This window comes from Mus caroli, chromosome X (assembly GCF_900094665.2).
Source record: "Mus caroli chromosome X, CAROLI_EIJ_v1.1, whole genome shotgun sequence".
NCBI lineage: Eukaryota > Metazoa > Chordata > Mammalia > Rodentia > Muridae > Mus > Mus caroli.
The window spans coordinates 3,515,492-3,541,508 of record NC_034589.1 but is presented as its reverse complement, the minus strand read 5'-3'; the positions used below and the strand labels follow the sequence as shown (position 1 = coordinate 3,541,508).

Genomic DNA, 26,017 nt, shown 5'->3' with positions numbered 1-26,017 from the left:
GTTCTCTGCTATGCCTTTCCTTGGTCAATACATCTAGAAAGTGAACACAAAGTATTTGGCATTGGAGTTAGAAAACTCACTCAGCTCCATGGATGGCAAGGCCAATGAAGAAGATCACAAAGAGATGGTGTGTGTACCAGAATACTTCAAAATAAGACCTCCGAATGGTTTTGGTAGAAGATGTGATAATCAATATGAGACACAGTGTGATGACAATTCCTGTGATCCCAGCCAACCGAGTCACAGCCACATACAGGCCCCCTTCAGGGTTCTGGAAAATAGAAACACACAGGCTCAGAACTGTGGGAGCATCCAGTTTAAAGCTGTTTATATAAGGCATTTTCTGTGCCTTTGGTGACTGTAGTCACATCTCTCAGATCTGGTGTTGAGATTTCCAAATTTAAACTGTCTCACATTATTGGAGAATCACAGATAAATAGATAAAGAAGAAGACTCAAATGATTGTAGTGGAGTTGAACTACAGGAAACTGACTTAGTAAAAGATATCTTCAAAGTGTCTCCTGCTCTATCTCTTTGATTTGGAAAGGTTACAGAACATAGCTGGCCAATGAATTCTGATTACAGCTGCCACCTGAGGCTGGGTTCATTATGAGTAGACCCTTAGATGAGAGTTTGGGGACAAATGACTTAGAGAGGGTGTTCTAAAAGAAACTTGTCAGTGAAGAGGAACATGTCAGAGAAGAGGAAACACACACAATATCTCACAGGGACAGCTTGAACTTGACCTTATAGATGGTCTCTCATTGTTTCTATTTTCAGGAAACTGAAAATAAACATGGTAAAAAAAAATGTAGGCCCAGAGAACAGGTGCTCTAGAGCAGGCTGGGATGTACAGAGATGCACAGGGTCAGGGCGAAGATAGCCCTGTCCCAAGCCCCGTGAGATTGCCCCCATCTTTTTTGTCTCCAATCTCAAAGGATTCTATTGAATAAAGATGAGAAAATGTCATCCACTCCAGACATAGAGGAATCAATCTGAGAGTTAAGTTACACATCACAGTTGGTACTAACTAAAGGAAAAGGAGCTGCATGCCAAAGCCCGCACTCATCGGTTATTTGCCAAAGGCTTCTCAGGGAGCAGTAATTATCCAGATGCTTTCAGATCTCATCCTTGTACAAAGAGATTCTGGGAGCCTCAAGGCAGTCCTTAGAAGAGGAGAGGGATTAGTGAATAAAAAGGAAAACATTCTGGAGGAAGCACAGGGCCAGTACACGTGACCCAAGGAAATCCGGACAGATCATGACAATGTCAGTTAAACTAATATGTTCGATAGACATCATTGGGAAAACAATGAAGAATGGAAAGAAAAATTATCCATGGTATGACAGAAAAAAAGCAGGAGTCATGCCAGCTTTTTTCATGTCAGTTTGAATGTAAAATTTGGGGCAAAATTAATGTTCTTTGTCTTATAGCTGTTTTGTAAACATGGAAAACGTGTCTGAAATTCAACTGGGGAACTTAACTGTCTCCCTAAGCCACTGGGTTCATAAAAATGGCATGAGCGCCTTTCTGAGGATAAGACCAGGTAGGTAGGAGACCTTTTTTTTTTTTTTACACTTATATTCTAAACTCAAACTTTCATTGCTGGTTTTTATGGACAAATTATAAGTTTATTTATTTTTTCACTCAGGAAAACAAAGTCCTCTGTTTTAATAGCCCAGCAAACATCTGATCAGAAAAGGGAGGCTTACCTTGATTTTTTCTCTAGCAAAATTGAGATACTCTTCATTCGCGTTGTCACCGATGTCAGAGAGAGCTACTGAATACCTGTCAGAAATCCCGACTCTAGCATTCACACACCACTCAACGTTGAAGAGATGTGCAATTGTGTGGATGGCTGAAGAGGGCAGGGAAGGGACACAAAGAGGGGAGAAGGATGAAGCACATCAGTTGAATGGAAGGTTCTGGCCACAGCCTCTGACTCTAAAGAGAACCAAAGGGATGGGGCTTGGGATTTAGTAAACAAACAGTGCCCAATAACCAGAGAAGCATGGCAGGTCTAATAGGTCAGCTTCTTCCTGCTTGTGCTACTGTGGAAAAACCATACAGAATTTCTGGTATTAGTTCCATCATTTGTGAAATGAAGGGGTTAATCTAACATTTCAGGAGAGCCAGCCAATCAATTTTTTAAAGAGTATACATGTGATAGATTCCCAGCTTCTCTTTTTGCCTAATGTGTTTGCACTCAAATGAGAACGCACCCATGTGATGATGTCTGCTTTATCATCTCCAGAGAGTAGTGGTGGGTATAACTGAAATAATACAAGCTCATGGTCATCAGCATGAAGCTCTTAAGTTCAAAAGAAATTGCTTGCCTAACTAGGCTGCCTTCCCTAGCCTCAGTGAGAGAGGATGTATGTAGTCTTGCCAGGGTGAGGGGATACCTAGCAGGGGCCTCCTGCTTCTCAAAGGAAAAGGGGAGGGGAAGTGGGAGAGGAGCTGTGAGAGGGAGGACTGGGAGGAGAGGGGTGGGTAATAATGGGATGTAAAGTGGATACATTAATTAATTTTAAAAAAGAAATTGCATTCATTATTTCACTATCACTGGCCTAGAGCTTCCTAGGGGCCTGGCCCTGTTGTGCTTTGCAGTCATTCAGTCCTTCCATTAAACCAATGAAATAAGTATGTTTAATGCCAACTCATCTAAAATATGAGGGAACTAGGACATTGTTTGTTTTAAAACCTTGCCCAAGGTCACCTAAGTCAAGTAGAAACTGAATTAGGGATCAACTCCAAGCTGTGTGGCACACATGTCTGCCTTCTTACTGGTATAGCATGCTAATTTCTAACAGGATTTTGTCACTCATTTCTTTTAAAGCTTTCATTTACCACAACTCAAAGTCCTGCAAAATCTGATAGAAGAATCGGGAGTCAGTAAAACGCCTCTACATTAAGCTCACTTTCCTCTGTAAGAGATACACTCCCCACAGGCAGAGTAAAAGGCGTTTTTGTTCACTGCTATGCTTGCCTATCTTCTGGCAAATAAATGATATAAGTTAATTCATGGAGATTGTATAACAGTTCTAGGAACATTCTTTGCTGCAACAACATTCCCACCACAATCATGATAATAATATAGAATGCACTATATATAAATACACATTGTATGCAAGCATGGTATGATTATCATAGTAATAATCACTAAGGTATGCATGTAATAAGAGTTTTCTTAAGATACTTTCAAATTATGGCTCATAGTTCTGCAGGTTCATTGTAAAATCCATGAAGTCCACATCTGTAGCAAAACATTTGTAAAATGAATAAAAATGTTTGTGTGTTCACTAGCAGACTTTTTTTTTTTTACTAAAATAGGAAACAATGAGGACATGAGGATAGACTGTATGGCATATTTTATTTATATAGGAAGCCCCTATGGTTAAAAAAATATTCCACCCAAGGTATGAATCCTAACATCAGGAAATAGAGTTTGAATGCTTTAACCTTAACTCATCTGATCACAACTTAATGGACCTGCATACATGCAACCAAGATCGCTCTCTGTATTTCAAATGTCTTCTAAGACTTACCGGTGTGAAGTGCTATCATCCAAGCTACCATCTTATGGAAAGTGAGGTTCCTGTCCAGTTGTCTTCGAATCCTTGTCGAGCAACACTTTGGATGGAGAGGAAAAGGAATGGTAGAAATTGTTCATGTGAACGCTTTCCTTGTTCCAGACACTTGATATGTAATTCTCATAAGCACTCTACAAAGAGTAGAGTAGATTGCCATCCATTTGGTTGATGACAAGGGATGATAGTCATCCCTCCCAGTTCAAACAGCCAGCTTAAGTCATTTGTTTCCTTTTCTCATACTCGTGACATGAGGCCTTGTTGCAAATACATTTTTCACTGTTCTCTACAGTTTTGAATTTTGACAAAATATATTTCTAGTTTTAATTAATTTATTTAATAAACAAGGTATCTAAAACTTCATGAAGGCTTAGTCTGTTGTCACATTCTTTGGATTCTGGGACAAAGATGAGTGAACAAGTCTAGAATAAGTGAATACATCCTTGCACAGTTGCTCATATACACTATAGGAGGGGCGGAAATGGGCTCACATGTTCATTTAGGTCAGCAACATTACAAGGAAGATCATTGTCATATATTAATAATTAATATCAATGATAATAATAACTGAAAGTTAATGAGAGCTTGTGAAAAGAACTGCTTTAAGCCTTTTACATGTGTTGGATCACTTAATTCTTATGCTACTTTTTTTAAGGAGGGGCCATTATGATTGCTATCTAACAGCTAATGAAACAAACATGGTTGATTATCTTGCCTCATAGTGACTTAGCCAGTGAGTGTCACAGATGGGATTTAAATCCAGACTGTCTGAGAATAGTTTGTACCAATACTGCAGTATTTTATAATTTATATGATACCTTGACATTCAAACTAGAAAGAGAATCCATACCCTAATGCACTTGGCCTGCCTGCACATGTTAGTGTGCATGGGTTTGAAGCTGGAGTCAAGGTCAATGCTCAAAGCAGAGAAAGACGAAAACCTCAGAGCAACTGGCCATGTGTTTATTTTAGCTGCTTTGCTCCAAATTAAATGTACTGACACCAAAAAAAATAAAAAAAATAAAAATAAAAATTCTTTAAAGATGTCGGTGAACTTCTAAAACAGTCTTAAGTATTGTCAATACATTGGTCTATGTATTGCATTCAATTTAAATAAGGAGGTTACTTATTATTAATAAAATATTTTGATTTTGTACAAAAATATGATTGTATGGAAAATTGTATCTGCTCCATTGTTTCTCAGTGCACCACACCTGAAAGGCAGGAAGGCTACATAAAAGATGACACTTGGAATAGTGAAAGTACTAGAAAGGAAAACCATAAGGATTCCAGATAAAGGAGAAAAGCTTTATTGAGTGGCCTGTGTGATCCAGATAATTTATCTATCACTTAATGCAATAATGCATGTATTCTTGTCTCTGTTATAGGTAAAAAAAAAATTAAAACTTCACTTTGGCTGGGATTCCAGTTTATTATTTGTCTATCAAAAGTCTATGCCCCTTTCCATGAAATCAGACACAAGAACACCGTCATTAGTATTCTAAATGTCTCAGAATCAGACTCAATAATTGAAGTATTGGGATCCTTAGTGGACAGTGGTCAGAAAATGTAGAAGAACAGGGACTAGAGGGGCAATTACTCAATGAAGGATCCATTATCATTCAGCTGTCATTGTTATATCAGTCATTGCCTTTTGTTCATAGCAGCCTTATTTATAATAGCCAGAAGCTGGAAAGAACCCAGATGCCCCTCAACAGAGGAATGGATACAGAAAATGTGATACATTTACACAACGGAGTACTACTCAGCTATTAAAAAGAATGAATTTATGAAATTCCTAGGCAAATGGATGGACCTGGAGGGCATCATCCTGAGTGAGGTAACACAATCAAAAAGGAACTCACACAATATGTACTCACTGATACGTGGATATTAGCCCAAAACCTAGGATACCCAAGATATAAGATACAATTTGCTAAATGCATGAAACTCAAGAAGAATGAAGACCAAAGTGTGGACACTGTGCCCCTTCCTTAGAATTGGGAACAACACACCCNTGGAAGGAGTTACAGAGACAAAGTTTGGAGCTGTGATGAAAGGATGGACCATCTAGAGACTGCCGTATCCAGGGATCCACCCCATAATCAGCTTCCAAACGCTGACACCATTGCATACACTAGCAAGATTTTGCTGAAAGGACCCAGATATAGCTGTCTCTTGTGAGACAATGCCTGGGCCTAGCAAACACAGAAGTGGATGCTCACAGTCAGCTATTGGATGGATCACAGGGCCCCCANTGGAGGAGCTAGAGAAAGTACCCAAGGAGCTAAAGGGATCTGCAACCCTATAGGTGGAACAACATTATGAACTAACCAGTATCCCAGAGCTCTTTACTCTAGCTGCATATGTATCAAAAGATGGCCTAGTCGGCCATCACTGGAAACAGAGGACCATTGGACACACAAACTTTATATGCCCCAGTACAGGGGAACACCGGGGCCAAAAAAAATGGAATGGGGGGGTAGGGAATTGGGGGGGGGAGGGTATGGGGGACTTTTGGGATAGCATTGGAAATGTAATTGAGAAAAATACGTAATAAAAAAAAAGATTCTTGAGAATACTTTTATACATGCAGAAAATGATACCCAAGAGGTTGTATTGTTTTTAATATATAATAACATTTTAATAATAAAAAATCAGATAAGCAAATGTTGTGTCATAAAAAAATGGTTATGGGCCTGGAAAGATGGAAAAAAAAAAAGAGTGGGCTCATTCAAACCAGCAAACTCTTTTATAGTTTTAAGGAAATAGCCTCCTGTTTCTTAACTGCCACGTTCCTCCAGTTTTTAAAAGTCCTTCTGTTAGGCAGAATTCTGGAAGGAGTTGTAATGACCCTTTGCAATCTTCTCCCCTTGAGTGTGGATGGGACCTGTGTGGATGACATGTAGTTTGTTATACTATGTGGTAAAGTGGAATCTGCAGATGTAAAGTCCAAACTTGACTTAAAGAGGAAGTTTCCCCCCCTCCAAATGATCTGACACTATCACATAGACTCTAGAAGTTCCAAAGAAGAGGAATTCAGAGACTTTAAATACAAAAAGAATGTAAGCTACTGCTGATGTCTGGAAGATGGGGGCAGGTACATGGGAAGAGGAGTATGGGATCAGAAAATGGCCTTGGAGTGACTGCTAGCTAGGAAACAGAGACCACAGACCTGCAACTATAATGAATAGATTTTTGCTAAGGAGCCTAGAAGAGGTTTTGTGTTTTTGGTGTGTTGTTTTGTTTGTTTGTTTCATTTTGTTGTACAGAACTGATGGAACCCAGGGCCTTGTGCATGCTAGAAAGATACTCTTAACTCTGAGCCTAGACTTTCGGAAGGCTTGCATTTTTCTCTGTCTCACAGAAAGCTGGACCTCTGCTTTACACAACTTTCAGCTTGCAAATGATTCTTGTTCTAAACCTAATGCATTTGTGGCAATTTGTGGCACAGAAGTTACAATTATTAGCATCCCTCCTGGAGTGGTAAACTGTATTGGACTCTTAAGAATCATAGGATGAGACCTGTCCAGGTAGTGAGCAGTGGTGGCGCACGCCTTTAATCCAAACACTTGGGAGGCAGAGGCAGGCAGATCTCTGAGTTCGAGGCCAGCCTGGTCTACAGAGTGAGTTCCAGGACAGCCAGGGCTATACAGAGTAACCCTGTCTCAAAACAAAACAAAAATAATCACAGGATGAAAATTAGTATAGTTAGCTAAAAACAGTGATATGAAAGTAAATTTTGCCTTTACATGTATCTGTCTATGGCGACTCACAGGCATACCACATAACTGTAGGACCTTATCTCATCTATTTAATCATCAAAGCTCTTTCTAGGAGGCATGTACTCATTGAGAGAGTTTTTTTTTTATTAGAATCATATGCTATTTTGCATCATTGTGTATCTAAGTTCTCAACTACCTGTTAGCTGTCTCTCCAGCTAGAGAGGGCAAGCATCCTGAACAAAAAGCAACATGGGACATATTTTTTAAAGTTTTCTTTAATGGTTACTTAGTCATACAAAGAGACCACACTTTCACTGCCTTGGAAACCAGATAACTGAGCCTGTCCTCATTCGCTGCTGCCTTTTTTCTATTTTCTTACAGGAGGGGTGGAGGAGGAAATTCACTAGCTCCAGCATCATAACAAATTTGAAGAGAATCAGTATGGTTTTGTTAGGCTTCCTATGGCGTCACCTCAGTCCTATCTTTATCACTATCATTAGCATCAATAAAATTTGAGAAATAATAGATGTTGATGCCCCTTACAAGCCTTTGACAGATACACTTAAAAAAAAAATCAATGCAGTGTCAGAACAGTGGAGTGATCTGATTGGGTAATACAGTGCCCATTCAGAGATAACCATTATGACTTAAGATCTAGTATACACAAAGCACATTTTTTAATAAAAAAAATTAATAAGCCTGAGCCACAGGTCCCACCAGAGCAGCAATCCTTCATTTTCCCTAAGTGCTTTTTTCCCATGTGGTCATGAATGGTAAACAAGGCATGCCGATACTAAACTTTCAAGAAAATGATCTCCTCACCACTTCCTGAAAATTGAGCAGGGTGATCTGCTGGCAGGGTCTGAAGGAAGGCCTTTACTCTCTCTTAGATTGCCAGGGCCCTTTCTGTTCCTCCTTAGCCTACAGATAGCATGTGTGTGCTTTGACTCACCTCTGAGTTATCGCCATCCACCTCCCAAATAGCCAAGCTGTCATTAGGCCTTAGAGCTTCCTCGGGGATCTATCAATTTGCTATTGTCCACTGACTCCTAAAAGGAAGTTTCTCTCTTACTGTCACAAAGAGGCTTGCCCAACTTCAATCAACTATCATTATAGTGCAAGGGCAATTGTTGGGACATCTTTGCAAATTTCTATACTGTATTGAAACTGAATTTCAAAATAATGAAAAGTGGAAGTAAAATGAATTACATAGTTAGTAGGGTATACTGTGGGCTTTTGTAACTCCATCATATGTCTGCTTGGTCTTACTGGGCTTGCGTTGCGTATTTATAAACATTTTAGGTGAAATGCCAAGAGCTAGGCTTACCTCTGCCTACAAAACTCAGGCAAAGGATCATGAGAAATATCTGCAGACGGTGGCAGTAAAAATGTGATAAATATGAAGAATGCCATTTTGTCTAGTGCTCCTTATAATTTTTTTTTTTAAAGATTTATTTATTATATGTAAGTACACTGTAGCTGTCTTCAGACACTCCAGAAGAGGGCGCCAGATCTCGTTGCGGATGGTTGTGAGCCACCATGTGGTTGCTGGGATTTGAACTCTGGACCTTCAGAAGAGCAGTCGGGTGCTCTTACCCACTGAGCCATCTCACCAGCCCCGCTCCTTATAATTTTGAAAGCCCATAGTTAGTCTTTATCTCTTCCACAAGACTCTAAGCTCCTTAAGCTTGTGGCCATCGTCCTTCCTCCAGTAATCAGGACACAGAGAGACCTCGAAAGGGGCACTAGTCAATGATGAACAATTTTAATTCATTACTATATCTTTTACTAAAGATATGCCTATTCATTCTCTTTTTCCCCCAACACTGTGGATGGAACTTAAGGCCTTTGACTCTTGGCGTGCTCTTCACTGTTGAGCGACAGCCCTACCCAGGACAGTATACTTATGTTTAAAGGTGCAGTATTTGGCCTCCTTCCCTGTTAAATGTCCCAGAGACAAAAAACAAAAACAAAAACAAAAACAAAAAAAAACAAAAAAAAAAAAAACAAAAAACAAACAAAAAAAAGCACAAGGCTCCCTATGAGGCCACATGGTTAGAGGCAGAGCCATGAAGAGGCCATCTGATCCTAACACTGTAGAAGACGAAAGGCCTTTTCACCTTCCTGTTTGATTCTGATCTGAAGATAGAAGTGTCACAAGTTCACAAGTTGTTTCTACACATCAAACTGAGGTTATTAAAAGGTCAGCAGGTGGTTCTACATACTCAGGCCTAGCCTTTTCTCACAGTGTTTTTTTTGTTTGTTTGGTTGGTTTGGTTTTGTGGTTGGTTGGGTTTTGGGGGTTTTGTTTTGTTTTGTTGTTTGTTTGTTTGTTTGTTTGTTTAGTTGGTTTGTTTTGGTTTTGGAAGAGGGTAAGGTTACACAGCCAGAGAGCTTTTTTTCCCTCCAGATAAGCAGAAAGTTTCAAAGCCAGGGTCTGCATGTTTTCCATCTCTAAACCTGAACTGAATTCTATGGCTGTTTAGTTAGCACAGTGTTCCATGAACAAGTTCTTAAGTTATTATAGCCCAATCATTTCTAGACTGGGTTACTTAGCAGGTTCAAATATGCATATTAAACAGTGCCACGGGGACAGTTCAAGATGTTTAGTTGACACATGCAAAAGCAAATAGTTTCGGGGAGCAAAATGGCCTGCTGGCTTTGAATCCCAATACTCCTGCTTGTGTTCCCACCTCACATCCTTGACATGAGCTCCATGAAGCCTCGGTTAGCTGTGGCTGTTACAATTTCCAACTCTAGTCACAACATACTCATTTATATCCCAATCAGAAAAAGTAACTTTGTTTGCAAAGTCCACCTTTCAGATTGCCAACCTCAGAAGGGCATGTCATGCCCAGAGCGTTCCTTTTGAGGGAGGGGAAATGGGAAAGGTAACAGAAGTGGTGGTATGAAGGTACCAGGAGCAATTTGACGGGAGGGAGAGTATAAATGAAGATGGGTGGCAGAGATACAGGGAGAAGAGGTCACAGGGAGACTCATCAACCAGAATTAAGTAGGTACAAAAATGCCCTAAGGAGAAATTATTTTGTGTGCTAATTTAAAGAAAGAAAGAGAGAGAGAGAGAGAGAGAGAGAGAGAGAGAGAGAGAAAGAGAGAAAGAAAGAAAGAAAGAAAGAAAGAAAGAAAGAAAGAAAGAAAGAAAGAAAGAAAGAAAGAAAGAAAGAAAGAGGAAATTGTTTTTCTGTGTGAAGATGTATCTGGGTACAGAGCTTGGCTTTCCCCCAGTTTACTACTGCTATTAAAGTTCCTCATGAGGGTCTTCACCCGTGGGCGACAAGATGCCCCAAAGCTGACATTTTATATGTGCTGCTCATGGAGCATGACCATTCAAGGCAATGCAACTCTGAGTTATGGGGTAACACGGATTTCTTAACTGACCACCTCAGTGAAAACACTGCCTGTTTTTCACACTTTACTTCCTCTAAATAAAAATAGGATTTGCATAGGGATAGGGAGATTTTTTTAAAGTACCCAAATCATGTCTCTATAAAAACAGAAAGATATTGCACAATGGTGTCATTTAGCAAGCCTTCATCTGGCTCTTATATTATTTCAAAGATGGGTAGCTTGGTAGTCAGGCTTTCAATCCAGTGAGATTTAATCTCTGTGGATTCTTCTATTCAGTAGATTATTTGGAAAACCTTAGGATGAACAGCTAACATTGAGCACTATTATTGGCTGTTGCCCTGGTTTGCAAGGCACAAGAGTGACACATTAAATTAATGACTTAATAAAGTAGCTTTATCACAGTATTTTCCAGAGATAAGGGACCTGGCTTTTTCCAGAGAATCTTAAAGGATTCATCGCCATTCTTCTTTTGGTTTAGTTTGTTTGACCTGTTGTCTTGCTGCTGGACAAAGTGACTCTAACATTTTGTTCTACTATTGATGGATTTGCAGGGCTGAAGGTGGGTTCTGGGGCTCCCACATGCTAGGATAATGCTGTACCACTGAGAGACTCCCCTTCTTCCCAAGTCTTCATGTAAAATGAGACCCCTGAGAGGGATTTGAAGAAGTATGTTTAAGACAAAATGGTATTTTATAAAGTGGTGGGTAATATCAAAGTTCAATTGTTATCCATTCATCCCTTTTAAGCAAGCTGAGTGTGGTCTGTTTTTAAATAAAAACTCATTTGAAACATTAATGGGAAGTTTCTATGACTAGGGAAAGTAAGGCAAAGTGAAAGGCTATGTTGTACCTGTGACTGGCAATTTAGTACAGATATTTGGTAATTGTCAAATGCAATGTTACTTCTTTAGCAGTACATTTATTTAACTTTCTGGTTTTCCCAGCAAAATCCTTCCTTTCTTCCCCCAGTCTTATCTTAGACATTTGCCCACCAAAATTACTGTACATTCACAGAAATAATTTGCTTTCCATTTTCCTTTAAATGTGATTTTTTAACTTACACACTGTAGAATTTTAGGAAAGAGAAAGACAGAGGAGGTGGGTGGACGTGTTTGTGTGGTGACTAGAGGTCAATGTCAAGTGTCTCTCTAGTGTTCTCCATCTTATTTTTGAAGCAAAAACTCTCACTGAATCTGGAGCTCACCAACTCTGCAGAAGTAGCTGGCCAGGCCCCAGGGAGCATTAAACCCTTATATTTCTCAGGAATAGCAAAGCATCCAAAGTGAAGCAATGCCTTGCTGATATTAGGTTTTAAAGACTAGTTACACAAAAATATACCCTAACCAAGCTCAGGATGCTGCATGTCCTTGCCTTGAGTGACATGTTCAACCTGTCCATTTTTGGGCACTCTTTCTATATTACTTCCTATTGAAAGAGTGCCGCATCCCTCTTTCTCTCATGCCAGATAGAAGCTGAGTGTCCATTTTCATTTTCCAAGTACAGAAATGCTCATAGAAGCTAAAGGAAAACAATCTAGCCATCAACTCATACATTGGCTAAATATCCTTTGCTTTTCTTTTGGTGTTGGCAATTCAACCCATTGCTTCATGCATGGTTGGCAGGCACTATACCATTGAACTGCCTGCCCAATAAATACATTTAAATAGAGCGCAATAAAGGTTGATAGAGAAAGTTTTATATTATTTCTCATTTTTTGAGAATCAGATTTTCTCACCATATTCTATGCTTTCGCCCATGCTATCTTCTCCATATATATAATACTTTTCTATTTTATCAGCAAATTCTAGGTGTTGATGAATCCTCACCTGCCCATTGTCAGGATACCTTCTCTCCAATACTTTATTTTATGGGACACACCATATTTTGCTCTGTGCCATATTTATTTGAACATGTGTGCTAAATAAGTATCACTAACTTATTTTTCATCTTCATATAATGCTACCAGTAAAACAAAATTATACAGAATCCTATGGCTTGAAAATACTTCATGTATATCAATGCACTACTTTAATGCCCATTAGAGTCTTTATATAAAGGCAAAAGGGACCCTGGGCACGTAGAAAGCTCTGATATCTCTAATCTCATGGAGCTAGCATTTCTTTCTTTTTGTTTTGATTTGCTTTTGCTTTTGTTTTATAAACAGGATCTCACTATGTAGTTGAAGCTGGCCTACAACTCACTATGTAGGTTGGGATGGCCCCAAACATAAGATATGACTGTCTCAGGCTCCTCATTTTTGGAATTATAGGCATGTGCCAATATAGGAGAAAACTCTTCCTAATTATATTTTATTATAGCATATTGTTTTGTGCAGTGATTGAATTTGCTTGAGATGTTATACAAAAAAAATATATTTTCTCTGACATGATTTTAAAAACATTCTTGAACTCTTAGTTCCTAAATGTCATATGTCTGGCTCATAAACCCCTACACATGTATATTTACTTGATTACTATTGTTGGTATATGTTTGTTTAGCGGCTTTTTTAAGTTTCCAAGTTAAATGATGTTCCAGGAACCTTTGCCCTCAAATAGTATAATATATGTATGTATGTATATATATATATATATATATATATATATATATATATATATGTATAAGTAGATGTTGATGCAGATGTACATGATGTATATCACAGCATGTGACGTGACATAGCTCATGAATATTCTACACAAGATGAGCTTTACAGAGCATTGCTTGGCTCTTCCTTGGAAAGAGCACTTGGTGTGATGGTCAACAATGGGAAGCAGTAGATAGAGTGTTTGCTCTTACCGCACTGGAACCCCTGAGAAAGGAGAGCAGATTTCGACACACTGGCAGCAGGATCAGCATACAGTTGAAATTCAGGCAGGCTGCAGGTGCCCGGGCCAGAGCCAGTGCTGACTATATGAGAGAGGAGAGGCAATAGAGAGAAGTTGGTGAGCAGAATACCCGTATTCCTCTTCCCCAGAGTCTCATCATGGGACCCTAAAAAGCTTCTCCAAGAGATCAGGAAAGAAATTTCCTTCACAGTGGAGGAGTTTCTCTTAGGAGCTACTTGTATGTTTTGTTTTAAACTTGAAACTACCTTTTTACCCCAAGTCAACATTTCAAGTTCAAACCTGAGAAGTGGGTGGGATACATTTCCTTTGACTTCTTGTTTATTCACCTCCCAGACCACAGTTTATGTACACTTTATCTCAGATCTATCTTTCTACCCCGTTCTCCATCAGAGAATGTCAGGTGTCTCCTTTATTTGCATTGTCTTATCCCCTTGAGACAATGTCTCACCTTGAACTGGGAGCTCACTGTTTTTTGTTTAGTCTGGTGTTCAGCAAGCTCTCGGGACCCTACTGACCCAGCTACTCCCTTCCTCTCCCAGTAGTGGAGTTATAGGTGCATGTGAGCATGCGAGTTTTTACATGGAAGCTGGGGATCGAAAGTTTTGCCCTTATGCTTATGCGGCAAGAACTCCTACCCTTTGAGCCTCCCCCACCCCACCTCTTATATATTGGATACATTTTTAAAGTAAGTTGCATGCATCGGCTTACTTCCTCCTAAAGCTTTAAGACCATATACCATTAACATGAGGTCAGTACCAAAACTAGATCTTTGATTTGAAATGAAGTTCCTTTAGCATTTAGACCTTAACTGTAACTTAAGTTGGTATGGTGTAACACTTGGGCAAAATCGGTTTCGCAATATCTAAAGATGTTGCCTATTTATTATACAGAGAAAACAGATCACCATTAATGCATTAGAGACCATTTTAATAATGTCATGATTGTTTGGTATGACTTATACACATGATTATAACATATTATTAATGTAACAAATGATGTGGCCCAAATGTGCCACCAAACTTACCAAAAAAAAAAAAAACAAAAAACAAAAAAACAAAAAACCCAGAACATTTCAATTGTCACACTAGAGCCACCCCTGTGGCTCTCAGTAAGCTTTCTATTCTAGACATTCCAATGTTAAGCTCAGCACATATTGGTGGGTAGGGATGTGGCGAGGATCCTCTGCCATACTTCAGCTTGTTACACCAGCAGGCCATAAGGGACTCTTGCCAAAGAATTTCCAATGGGGGAATAAAGCTGGTGGTGTTGTGTTAGTTGGTCAGGAGATTTACTCAAAGACTTAACAAGGAATATGTGTGAATACAACTGACTGCAAGCGTGAGCTGGCCAAGATTGCCTGAGGCAGAAGTTATACTTACCCCAAGGAGTTTTCGAGTATAATTATACTTAGGCCCATCATCATAAACCTTGTAGTAGTTGATAAAGAGGAAGACATTCAGCCCCAACCACACGAGCTGCACAAACAGGAAAAGTTGTATGAGGGAGATTCCATATGAGACTGGAGGCAAATGAAGGCCAGGACTTCCCCAAGTTCAGACTCTGACATAGGGCTGGGTGCACCTAGCTCAGTGCCAGCTCTTTCCTATTACAGCGCCTCTACACTTTTTGGGAACTGTCTTTACCTTCCTTCATTGTTTTGTATGATTGCTTCACTACCTGGTCAACATACTGAATTAATTTCAGTCTGTCTTGTCTCTTTTCTCTTTCCTCTTCTTTTTATCTTAACTTCAAACAGGTAACAGTGATTGGGGAGTAAAGAGCAGATGAAAATAAGGTATTGTTCTTGTCTCCTGACCTGTAGGAAATTGAACTCTGTGCTCACAGATGACAGTCACCTGCAGCACACACAGCTTGCCATTCTGTTGGATAAGTTTTCCTTAATTTTTAAAGGAGGGAATATTGAGTGTGGGCAAGGGGGTGAGGTTCATGGAATTTAAAAATAAAATAAATGCTCTAGGTTTTAAGTTCACATTGATCCCAAAAACAACCTTATCAAGGAATGATTCTGCTCGGTGTTCTACTTCAGCTTCATGGTGTTTTTTCATGAGCTGTTAGCCAACACTATTTAGATAACACATTTCTTCCTATTCAACTCATCCATAATTGCTTTGCTGATAACACTAAGAGTTCAGAACAGAAATCAAATAGCTATTAGAACCTTCTAAAATTGCTTCTTATATATGGTTGCATATTATATACTTTATATGTGTATAAAGTACATATAATACACATACTTCATAGGTATGAGGCGAGATAGTTTATTTCAATTCTTTTACCTCCATTTGTTGTAAAATTCACAAGTTACTCCAGTTTGGACTGCACAGAAAAAAAAATGTGCTTGTTTTAAAAAGAAACTTGAGAACTTTGTTTTAGTGTTATGACTGAAATAGAGCCAACTTTCCTATCTACAAAATCCATAAGAATAAATGTTATTCAGAAAACAGTAGAGTTTTAATTGACCATTTAAAACAGTTAACATAAAAAGTGAAGAAACTTACCCTTGAGTAATTGAAAAATCTTCTCACAATTAGAATCTTTAGTATGAAGTATCTTTTATGCACTCTGGTAAATGCTGGCTAACTTCATAGTCTTAGGAACTCAGAAATAAACTGAAAATAAGAGCTGCTGATGCATATTTTTTATCTTTAACTTTTTTGTTTTGTTTTGTTTTTTCAAGACAGGGTTTCTCTGTGTAGCCCTAGCTGTCCTGGAACTCACTCTGTAGACCAGGCTGGCCGTGAACTCAGAAATCTGCCTGCCTCTGCCTCCCAAGTTCTGGGGTTAAAGGCATGCTGGGATTAAGAAGCCTGGGATGGGAAAATTAACTGAATCTACCTGCAAGTAGATGCTTGTTCCCAGACTAAGTATACTTCTTACACAAACAACAATAATAAAAGCCATTGCTCTAGTTCAGATTCCAAGAGAACTCCAACATATCAAAAAATGTATGTTACCTGGTTTGGTACTTACAATGACAAAGATGGAGAGTCCTTCATTCACAGCCCAGTTCCCCATGTTAGCAAAGGTTAAGCGCTGGCTCTGCCTCTCTTCTCTACTGTGCTTCTTCTTCTCATGAGGAAATGAAAACAGCAGCTTTGGGGCAATAGGTTTCCTTTTCTATTATCAGAAATTAGCTAATCATTGGCCAACTGAAAGGCTGCTCCCATAACAAATTTAAATCTTCAAACCACACAAAAACTACAGAAAGAGAAAAAGATCTTGTGATTCAGTCCCAAGTAAATACACTGGAAAATGAAAGCTACTGCTACAACTCAGAGACAATTTGTCAGGTTTTAAAATTTGTTTTATTATTCGTAAGATTATCTGTGTAGTTTGTGGATGTATTTTAGACAGTGACTTTTTTCTTTATAATAATTAGTTATGTAGTTAGACTTTTCAAGTTATCCAACTAGCTAGATAAAACACATGTTCTTCTCACAGGCTCTTGCAATAGTATTGATTCTCATTGGGTAAAGTTAAGAAGGAGTAATAGATGTTAGTTAAAGGATGATTATCAGATGCCAATTTTATATCCTAAAATGGATATAGGTACCTAAAATGGTATCATGTTAGTGCATATATATATATATATATATATATATATATATATATACATATATATATACACATATACAGAAACATAACCATACACACATATACATCAAGTCATTTGATTCTTACAACTCAATTCCTATAGAGTAGGTTCTATTTTATGATTACATTTATAAATGAGGAAGCCAAGACCCAGAACAGTGAACTTACTTGGACCCAGTTACAGTGCCAAGGAATAATACAGTTGCTTATTTGAAGTCCAAACAACTGATATCACGTGTAAGTACAATACCAGAAAAAAAAAAAAAAAAAAAAAAAAAAAAAAAAGCTTAAATTTGTCACCTCCACCCTAAATCACTCCACATGGGACTACTGCAAGGGAAANTAGGTTCTATTTTATGATTACATTTATAAATGAGGAAGCCAAGACCCAGAACAGTGAACTTACTTGGACCCAGTTACAGTGCCAAGGAATAATACCGTTGCTTTTTTGAAGTCCAAACAACTGATATCACGTGTAAATACAAAAAAAAAAAAAAAAAAAAAAAAAAAAAAAAAAAAACAAGCTTAAATTTGTCACCTCCACCCTAAATCACTCCACATGGGACTACTGCAAGGGAAATACCAAAATGTTTAGATAACAATCATGGTCCCAGGCAGACTTTCTATATACTAAGTTTGTAAATATGGTCAGTGTACGGTAGATGCTAAAGTCAGATGGAATACAACTACCTCCTGGCAGGTACTCAGGCTTCAAGACATGAAACAGAAGGCTATGAAGGCAACCTGATGGTGTGATGAAAGTTGACTGACTGCACAAGCATGGCTCTACAGTAATTACATCTAAGAGAGAAGTTCAAGAAACAAATTGGATCACTGGAAGATGGCAAAATGGCAAAAGAACAAGAGGCACAGACTCTTTCAGTTGCTCTCTACAAAGTACATGGACAGCCTCTGGGCTTGAGACGACAATGAGTAAACTAGTAGGTTTTTTCACTGCATGATAGTTAAGCAAGGTATTCTGACATTCTCCGTTGCAATTAGAACATATAAAACCCACATCAAGGCAAACTGACCTCCTCGATTCATCCCCAAAATAGATTCAAAGAAATGGGGTTACAAAAACCAGAGTGTGAGAAGGTTCTGTGCTCTTTTGCTCCCTGATCTGTTTGTCCACTGCCCTCTTCACACATATTTCATTGAGAACTACATTTGTCTGCCAGCTTAGATCTACAGCTTCTGGCTGGCTTCCATAAACTGGACTGAAAGAGAAGCTACAATGTTTCTCTCTGCAGAGTTTTGCTTGAAGAGGCATTCATCAGGTGGCTGCATGACTGCTGGGCATCCAGCTTCCCTCAGTTAAGCCAGTCCTTCTGTGTTAGAAGCACCTGCTAGTCAATAGCACTGCAGGGCTCCATGAGGCAGCCAGATGGCCCCTGCTGGTGAGTGGGGGTGGCAAATTAGACAGCCACCTTCCAGTTCCTCTCTGACTGAGAGGTAACCACTTCCTGCTGTTATTCTTTTTATATGTTGACTTTTGTCCCCTGTTGGGATTCTCCGCGTTTCCATCATCCATGTGTGAAAGTCCCTCTGTTGAAATATGGTGGTTTCTGTGTTTTAATTCGATTGTGAAACAAGCCAATTTAGATGAGTACTTGCCTGGGACCTATCCCAGGATTGGGTCCTCACTGAAGCAGCCTAGGGGGAAGAGTGTCAGCAGGAGCTTGGTCTTGTAAATGTAAAAGTTGCTTTCTATACCAACATATGCATGTCTTGACTTTAAATTATCCTGAGGCCAGAAGCTGCAGGTCTCTGGACTATTGACACTTGTTGCTATCAGTGGTCAGTAGTCAATATATCAGTAGTCAATAATAATTAATAATAATAAACAATTATAATAATTATATATTATAATTAAATAATTGTTTCTATTTATAAATATTTGTATTATATATTATTTTATAATTATAATTAAGTAATTATAATTAATAATAATTAATTAATAAGGATTTATTGCTTTTGCTTTCTTCTCTTGCAAAGCAGCCAGAGCCTCTCTGGCTAGGCTGGTTGACTCTATGAACTAGAGAGGAAGGAAAAGGAAAGAATTAACATGCTTTATACTGGCAGATATGCCAGATATTCATACATTTTCATTCACACATTAACACATTCACATTTATGTTGGGCCCAACCAACTATTTCATACACTCCACAAGTATTCATGTACACTTACATACCTACACACATACATATAGACAAACAGACATAAACATACGAATGATATGGACAATATGGATGGATGGATAGATGGATGGATGGATGGATGGATGGATGGATGGATGGATGGATGGGTCAGAGTCCTCCAAGTCAAACCAACCAACCAACAACTTTATTTCTTTCTTCTGGCCTTTTTATACCTTCTTAGACAAAAAGTTCTTTGGAAAATTACCTAAGAAATAAAATGTTACATAAAATGGGAGTTACAGAAGGAGGTGGATATTAAGTTCAAAGCAGTGTTTCATTCTAATATGCTCATTATACGTTAAAAAAAAAGTTTTTACATGACCTTACTTTATCATAGTACACACACATGGCTATATCCTTGGACCTAAATGTTTTTAATTTGAATACAAATTTGTTCCAAGCCTATATCTCTTTTTAGTATAATTATAAAAGCTCATTGTATTTCTTATTATGCAGTCTTTACTTACTATTGTGAGGAGTGGGCACGTACTATTCTTGATTCTAATTTTATTACATCTTTCTAACAAACCAACTAGAACCATCTATTAAATTTTTCTTCCTAAAATTAATTGAACAAATCAGGAATTCTATAGAACGATTAATTCATCTAAACAGCATTAATTCATAAAATTTCATCTTTATGTTGATCTTCAGGAAATCTGATGGGTGGCCTAATGCCCAGGGATTGTTATATTAATTTTATAATGACAGGAAGGGCATATCAGTAGCAAGAAGCAGTCCTGAGATAAAAAGTCTCTTTGAACCTTGCCATTGAGCTCACTCATCTCAGACCATGCAAAAACACCTCCAGGAAGGCCAACTGCTAGGTTTATTAGCATACCCTGGACACGGCTCCTGAACAAGTTCTTATCATTTCATATAACTAAAGAGTCCTATGTGCCTCAAGAACAATAGAACACCATAAACATGATAAATTCTATTTATCTTCTCCACTCTCAGACTCTTTCTTAAGAATGACTTTAAGCTTTTCAAAATTCAACAAGGTCTTCTCTTCTCTACCTAATGGTTCCTCTCTTTTCTCTTTCTCTACCTAATGGTTCACCTTCTCTTGTTCTAGCTAAGTCGTTTCCCCCACCATTTTTGATCAGCTTTCTGAAACCTGTGCTATAGCTAAACCTGTAGAAGAAAAGAGAGTACCATGAATGTTCACATATGAAGAAACAGTATTTTCTACTTCTCATAAACATGTTTCTTGAACATTCCTCCCTCCCTCTCCTTCCCTCAAAAAGTTCAGAAGGAAAGTAGGTGAAGGAAGTATTTTTCCACGGATAAGCAGCTGTTCCTTTCTATTGTTTTTCCTCTTTCTGAAAGTTGCCACAGCACTCAGGAGGAGCCTTTCTGAGAGTCTTAAGAGCCTTTTAATCAGGTTCACAGATGAGAAGATCACCTGCAATGAAAAGTAAAATATTTCTCCCATAGAAACTAATTGCCCTACGAAGAGACTTTAAGAAAGCTATAGTGTATGCTGCTCTTAGAAACACGGGTGGCAAGGGCATGAAAGGAGCAATAGGATTAGCTGTGTAGCACTGACTACACAAGGAGAATGAGAAGACATTAAACCTCAGTATTAGCTAAGGGATCATCTTGTCAATCCCTTAAGTTTCCATTGTGTCTTGAAACTGTTGACATTCGGTTAGACTATGGAAAACTTAAGCATGAACTCACAAGCCCTAGAAACAAGGAAGAAAGGAAGTCCCAAGTTTCAGAATAGTCTCTGATTTCACTTCCTGAATATGATTCTGTCTTTCTGTCTTGATAGCTCAGTTTGCAAATTAGAATTCCCACAATTTCAAGAATGGAAATTGCTACAGAATAGGAGATGTGTAACTACATCAAAAGTCCCAATGAATTTTCTTACTGGTGCTGATCAAAGTGCATTTTCCTTCTTCTGTAGCTAGCTTGTGTATGGTAGATTTTCCAGAATTGTCATGTTCTGACAAAATCAGCATCTATAGGTGATGTGGTCCCACATTCCTTGCCTAAGGATTACTACTGAGAAGTCCCTTTAGACTTCACTTGGGGTCTCTTGATGGAAACAAAACCAATCAGTGTTTTTGCATCCTGTGGTAGACTTTTTACTTCAGAGGAACAAAAATAAAACCATTTTCTCTTCCTCTTTGTCAGTGATGTATGCCTGGTGTGGCCACAGTCTGTCTCTCCTATCATGTGCTAAAAATCAGAATTAGAATTATACCATGTTGTGGAGGAATTGAGCTAGAGCTGACTAGGAAGCCTCCTCTCTAATGCCTAGCTCTTACAGTATCAGAAGATGCTATGAAACTACTGAGGTTAAAAAGCAATCAGAAGTCCTACCCAGATGTAAAGGTTACAGACCACAGCAATGACTGTCCAGGCAAAATATTCTGAATGGTACAATTGTGGCACTTTTATCTTTGAGGTAACTGAAAGCTGTCTAATTACACTAAAGAAACCTTTATTAGGAAGGAATTTGTGTCTGGTACATGAACTTAGCCAACTAATTGTGACTGGGGCAATCACGGGCTCTAGAGGACAACCCAATACTGCCACTTTCCCAACCCAATACATTTCTAACTCTATTCTAATCACTTATCCTTATACCCAGATAAGTGCAGCTCTCTTCCCTCTCCAAAGTAGCTTCATTTTTGCTACATCAGCTACTCCAGAGATCCACAACTAGTCAAAGCTCAGAGAACAAGTGACCGTGTGCTGTTCTTGTTTGATTTCTGTTGCTGTGATAAACACTATGACTAAAAGCAACATAGATTTATTGCATTTCACAACTCACAGATCATATCTATCACTGAAGGAAGTTAGTGCTGAAGTTTAAGGCAGGAACCTGGAGACGGGAACTGAAACAGAGGCCATTGAGGAGTGCTACTTACTGGCTTGTTCCTCCACTGTTTACTCAGGACCACCCACCAAGTATCATCACCCAGAGTGATTCGGGCCCTCATTCATCAACCATTAATCAAAAACTGTCACAGAGCCATTTCCACAGGCCAGGCTGTTAGTGGCAGTCCCTCAAGTAGGGTTCCTTCTTCTCAGATGACTCTAGTTTCTATCAAGTTGACAAAACCCAATTATCAAAAGTGACATGTCCTAACCTTGTATATCTACCATGCAACCCCTACACCTAAAGCTTGGAGAACATGAAAGAAGATGGGGCACAAAGATTGTAAGGAGTAAGACTGGGATGACTGATGCTATATAGCATCTTCTAGACCTGACAAGGATGCCATATGCATTGTTGGAAGCTGACCTGCAGCTCACAAGAAACAGGGTACACCTAGGAGGCAGACTGGAGCTGAAAGAGAGAGAACTAGGCAGTTAAGAGAAAAATTGAGCTAAGTCAAGTTTCCTGATCAACGCTCAAATGTTTAATGGCAAATGCACTTAGAAAGTGGGGGTTGGGGGGGGCACATTCACGCCAATTCGTCCTTGGAGCCTGGAACCAACTGTAGAGGTGATGTGCAGGATAGGGTATAGTCTCCAGAATAGCTCAGTGGCCTCCCAGCAGGTAGCAGTATCTTGAAGGGGAACAGTGGCAGTGGCTGAACAATAGAGCGATCTAGGCAGGAAGGCTCCACCCTAGTAATCTCCTTAGTAGCAGCAAGGTCAAGGTCTGACTTAGCCTGCTTCAGGCTAGGGGAGGTTACAATTTACCCCGTTATTAATATTTAAAAAAAAAAAGCTGGACTGAGGCATAAAATTTATTTATGCTCTTCCTGCCTGGAGTTATGGTGGCTGGCTGTGTCTGTCTTAGGAAATCTTAGATCTTCCCGAACCATCCAATTCTGTCTTGGAGGCTACGTGCAGCTTGTTTGTGTTATATTTCACACAAAACATGGCTCTGTGGTGTGTTATCAACAGCCACAGCCTTTTGGCATGTACCTCTGTCTTAGATTGGTATACTTCTGAGATCTGGGTGCCTGTCTTTGACTGTCCGGCCCTCATTAGCACAACTTTTTCCCAATTCAGACCAAAGCCACAATATGTACTTAGAATGATTCCTCATGAAGATTAATAACTGCCACCTGCGCTGTTGGAGGTGAGGCTGCATACCTGCTGCATTCAGGCTGAAGGGCGTTGACTGACTTGCTTGAAAAAAAAGTCAAGACAGTGAAAAGCAACAGTACAAAAGCTTCTTTGGGGAAGTCCAGGTACTCCACTCAATCGAAAATTAGCAACACACGGCAGTGGTGCTGGGAGTCTCGTGTCCGTGGTGCCGTTACTCGAAGTCGGGCGGCGGCTGAGGCTCAGCGCACAACGCAGGTAGCGCGTTAGCAGCAGCAGCGGAGGCAACTCGGCGGTCACAGCCCCTGCGCTGGTGCAGCCACCCTCGCCTGCTCCGTTCTTCCTTCCTTCGCTCGCACCATGGCTGATCAGCTGACTGAAGAGCAGATTGCTGAATTCAAGGAAGCTTTCTCCCTATTCGATAAAGATGGTGACGGCACCATCACAACCAAGGAACTGGGGACTGTCATGCGGTCACTGGGTCAGAACCCAACAGAAGCCGAGCTGCAGGATATGATCAATGAAGTGGATGCTGATGGGAATGGCACCATTGACTTCCCAGAGTTCTTGACTATGATGGCTAGAAAAATGAAAGACACAGATAGCGAAGAAGAGATCCGCGAGGCATTCCGAGTCTTTGATAAGGATGGAAACGGTTACATCAGTGCAGCAGAACTGCGCCACGTCATGACAAACTTAGGAGAGAAGCTAACAGATGAAGAAGTAGATGAAATGATCAGAGAAGCAGATATTGATGGAGACGGACAAGTCAACTATGAAGAATTCGTACAGATGATGACTGCAAAATGAAGACCTACTTTCAACTACTTTCCCCCTCTAGAAGAATCAAATTGAAATCTTTTACTTACCTCTTACAAAAAAAGAAAAAAAAAAAAGAAAAAGTTCATTTCTTCACTCTGTTTGTATCTAGCGAAGCTGAATGTCAGAAGCACCTTCTGTCCACACACAAAGTCTGCATGTATTGGTCGGTGGTCCTGCCCCTAAAGTCAAGCCCTACATCAGTTTTACAGTATAAATACTCGTACTACCTTATAAGGAAGCACTTAGTGGACTCCTTAAAGTTCCATTTGCTAATGATTAATACACTGTTTGGGCTGGCCAGTTTCTCATGCATGCAGCTTGATGATTGAGCACAGTCAGGCATTTGTATTAAAACTGAAAAATGGAAAAAACAAATTCAAAATCTCAGATGGCTTCTAGTTCAATCTGTTCAGATAAATTGTCAGCAGCCAGTTTACTGCAAGCAAACATTTAAAATTGGTTTACCTCAGGATGATTGATGTGCAGAGAATGGGTGAAGGCTAAACTCTGAGACACAGCCCCAGAAGTAGGACAGTCCTCATCAAGTGCCCCAGTCCCATGGTGACAGTGACACCCTGGTGGCGAGCCCGAGTGCGATGGTTCATTGCTGTGCGCATTGCATTGGAGTGACTGAACAGCAAGGCTGTCACCAAATCCCACACATTTTACTAAGAAATGTCTCCTAAGGGAGCACCTTTGGACTGTTTTAGAACCTGGTGAACCATGACTCGGAGCCAGCAGAGTAGGCTGTGTCTGTGGACTTGAGCACACCGTCAACATTGCTGTTCAGGAAATGATAATTTACGTCCATTCCAAGTTGTAAATGCTAGTCTTTTATTTTTTTTTCCAATAAAAAGACCATTAACTTAAAAAAAAAAATTAGCAACAATCAAGCTTAGACTTAGAGCTCCTGGTGTGGGGGAGGTGACTTTGAGAATCACAGAAAGGCTGTAACTTTCTNGGAGAGGAGGCTGTGCTCCAAATTAACTTTTCGGCTAAAGAGGATTTTTAGCTATAATCAAGGTCAGAGCCATACTTACTGGAAGATTCAGGATCTATGTTCAGTTGACGAACTTATCTTTTAGGCAGCCATCTCGCTCCATCTTCATTTTGTGAAAAAACACAGACTGAGCCCCTTCCCTAGATTAGGACCGGGTCTGGACCCTTTCATTCATTAGTTAATGGGTCCCACCACTTTACCATGGCATAAGAACTAGAAGTAACTGGATGCCAGTAGTGATCTGCTGCAGACTGACCTTTAACATAAGTTTGCAAAAAATTTAGAACTAATAAAGCAAAAGCAAAATGTGCCTTTGGTGACCTTGGGGGATATAACTGCCCCTGTTTTGTTTTTAAAAGCCAATTTTTTTAAAGTGTGATGAGCATGGTCAACTATTCCTTGTCCCATGGGGTTATAAGGAATTTCAGTCTGATGCCAAATTCTTTAAAAAATGAAGTAAAATTTTTGCTAGAATAGTTTGGCCCATTATCTGTCTTAATAAGTTTAGGCAATCCCATGGCATTAAAGGCTTGTAGGCAATGATCAATTACATGTTTAGAGGCCTCTCCTGTATGCAGAAAAGCAAAAAGAAATCCTGAACAAATGTCAATACAAGCATGTATATATTTTAATTTTCCAAATTCTGCATAATGAGTTACATCCATTTGCCAAATATGACTAGGTATAAGACCTCATGGATTAACTCCTAAATGTGGCACTGGAGATAATGTAATACATTTAAGACATTGTTTTACAATCATTCTTGCCTGCTCCTTAGTGATCTTATGTCGGAGCCTTAAGGTATGGCTAGAGAGATGAAACTTTACATGATCAC

At 39.3% G+C, this 26,017-nt stretch overlaps 2 protein-coding genes across 2 annotated transcripts in view; one reads left to right on the top strand and one right to left on the bottom strand.

Moving 5' to 3' along the window:
* Positions 1–16,698, bottom strand: part of LOC110286646 (cytochrome b-245 heavy chain) — a 33,997-nt gene extending 17,299 nt beyond the window's left edge. The window contains exons 1-6 of the mRNA XM_021153154.2: positions 16,518–16,698; positions 14,906–15,001; positions 13,477–13,587; positions 3,549–3,633; positions 1,713–1,858; positions 81–271 (exon numbers count right to left, since the gene is read on the bottom strand). Coding sequence (XP_021008813.1) covers positions 81–271; positions 1,713–1,858; positions 3,549–3,633; positions 13,477–13,587; positions 14,906–15,001; positions 16,518–16,562 — 674 coding nt within the window. The 5' untranslated portion in view covers positions 16,563–16,698. The remainder of the gene's footprint in view (positions 1–80; positions 272–1,712; positions 1,859–3,548; positions 3,634–13,476; positions 13,588–14,905; positions 15,002–16,517) is intronic.
* A 6,844-nt stretch (positions 16,699–23,542) lies between these two features.
* LOC110286582 (calmodulin) lies at positions 23,543–24,653 on the top strand. The gene has a single exon (XM_021153033.2). The coding sequence runs from the start codon at positions 23,721–23,723 to the stop codon at positions 24,168–24,170; it is 450 nt and encodes a 149-aa protein (XP_021008692.1). The 5' UTR covers positions 23,543–23,720; the 3' UTR covers positions 24,171–24,653.
* The last annotated feature ends 1,364 nt before the right edge of the window (positions 24,654–26,017 follow it).

What these genes read in the sequence shown, in the direction of transcription:
- LOC110286582 (XM_021153033.2), top strand. Translation starts at nt 23,721, where the DNA reads ATGGCTGATCAGCTGACTGAAGAGCAGATTGCTGAATTCAAGGAAGCT.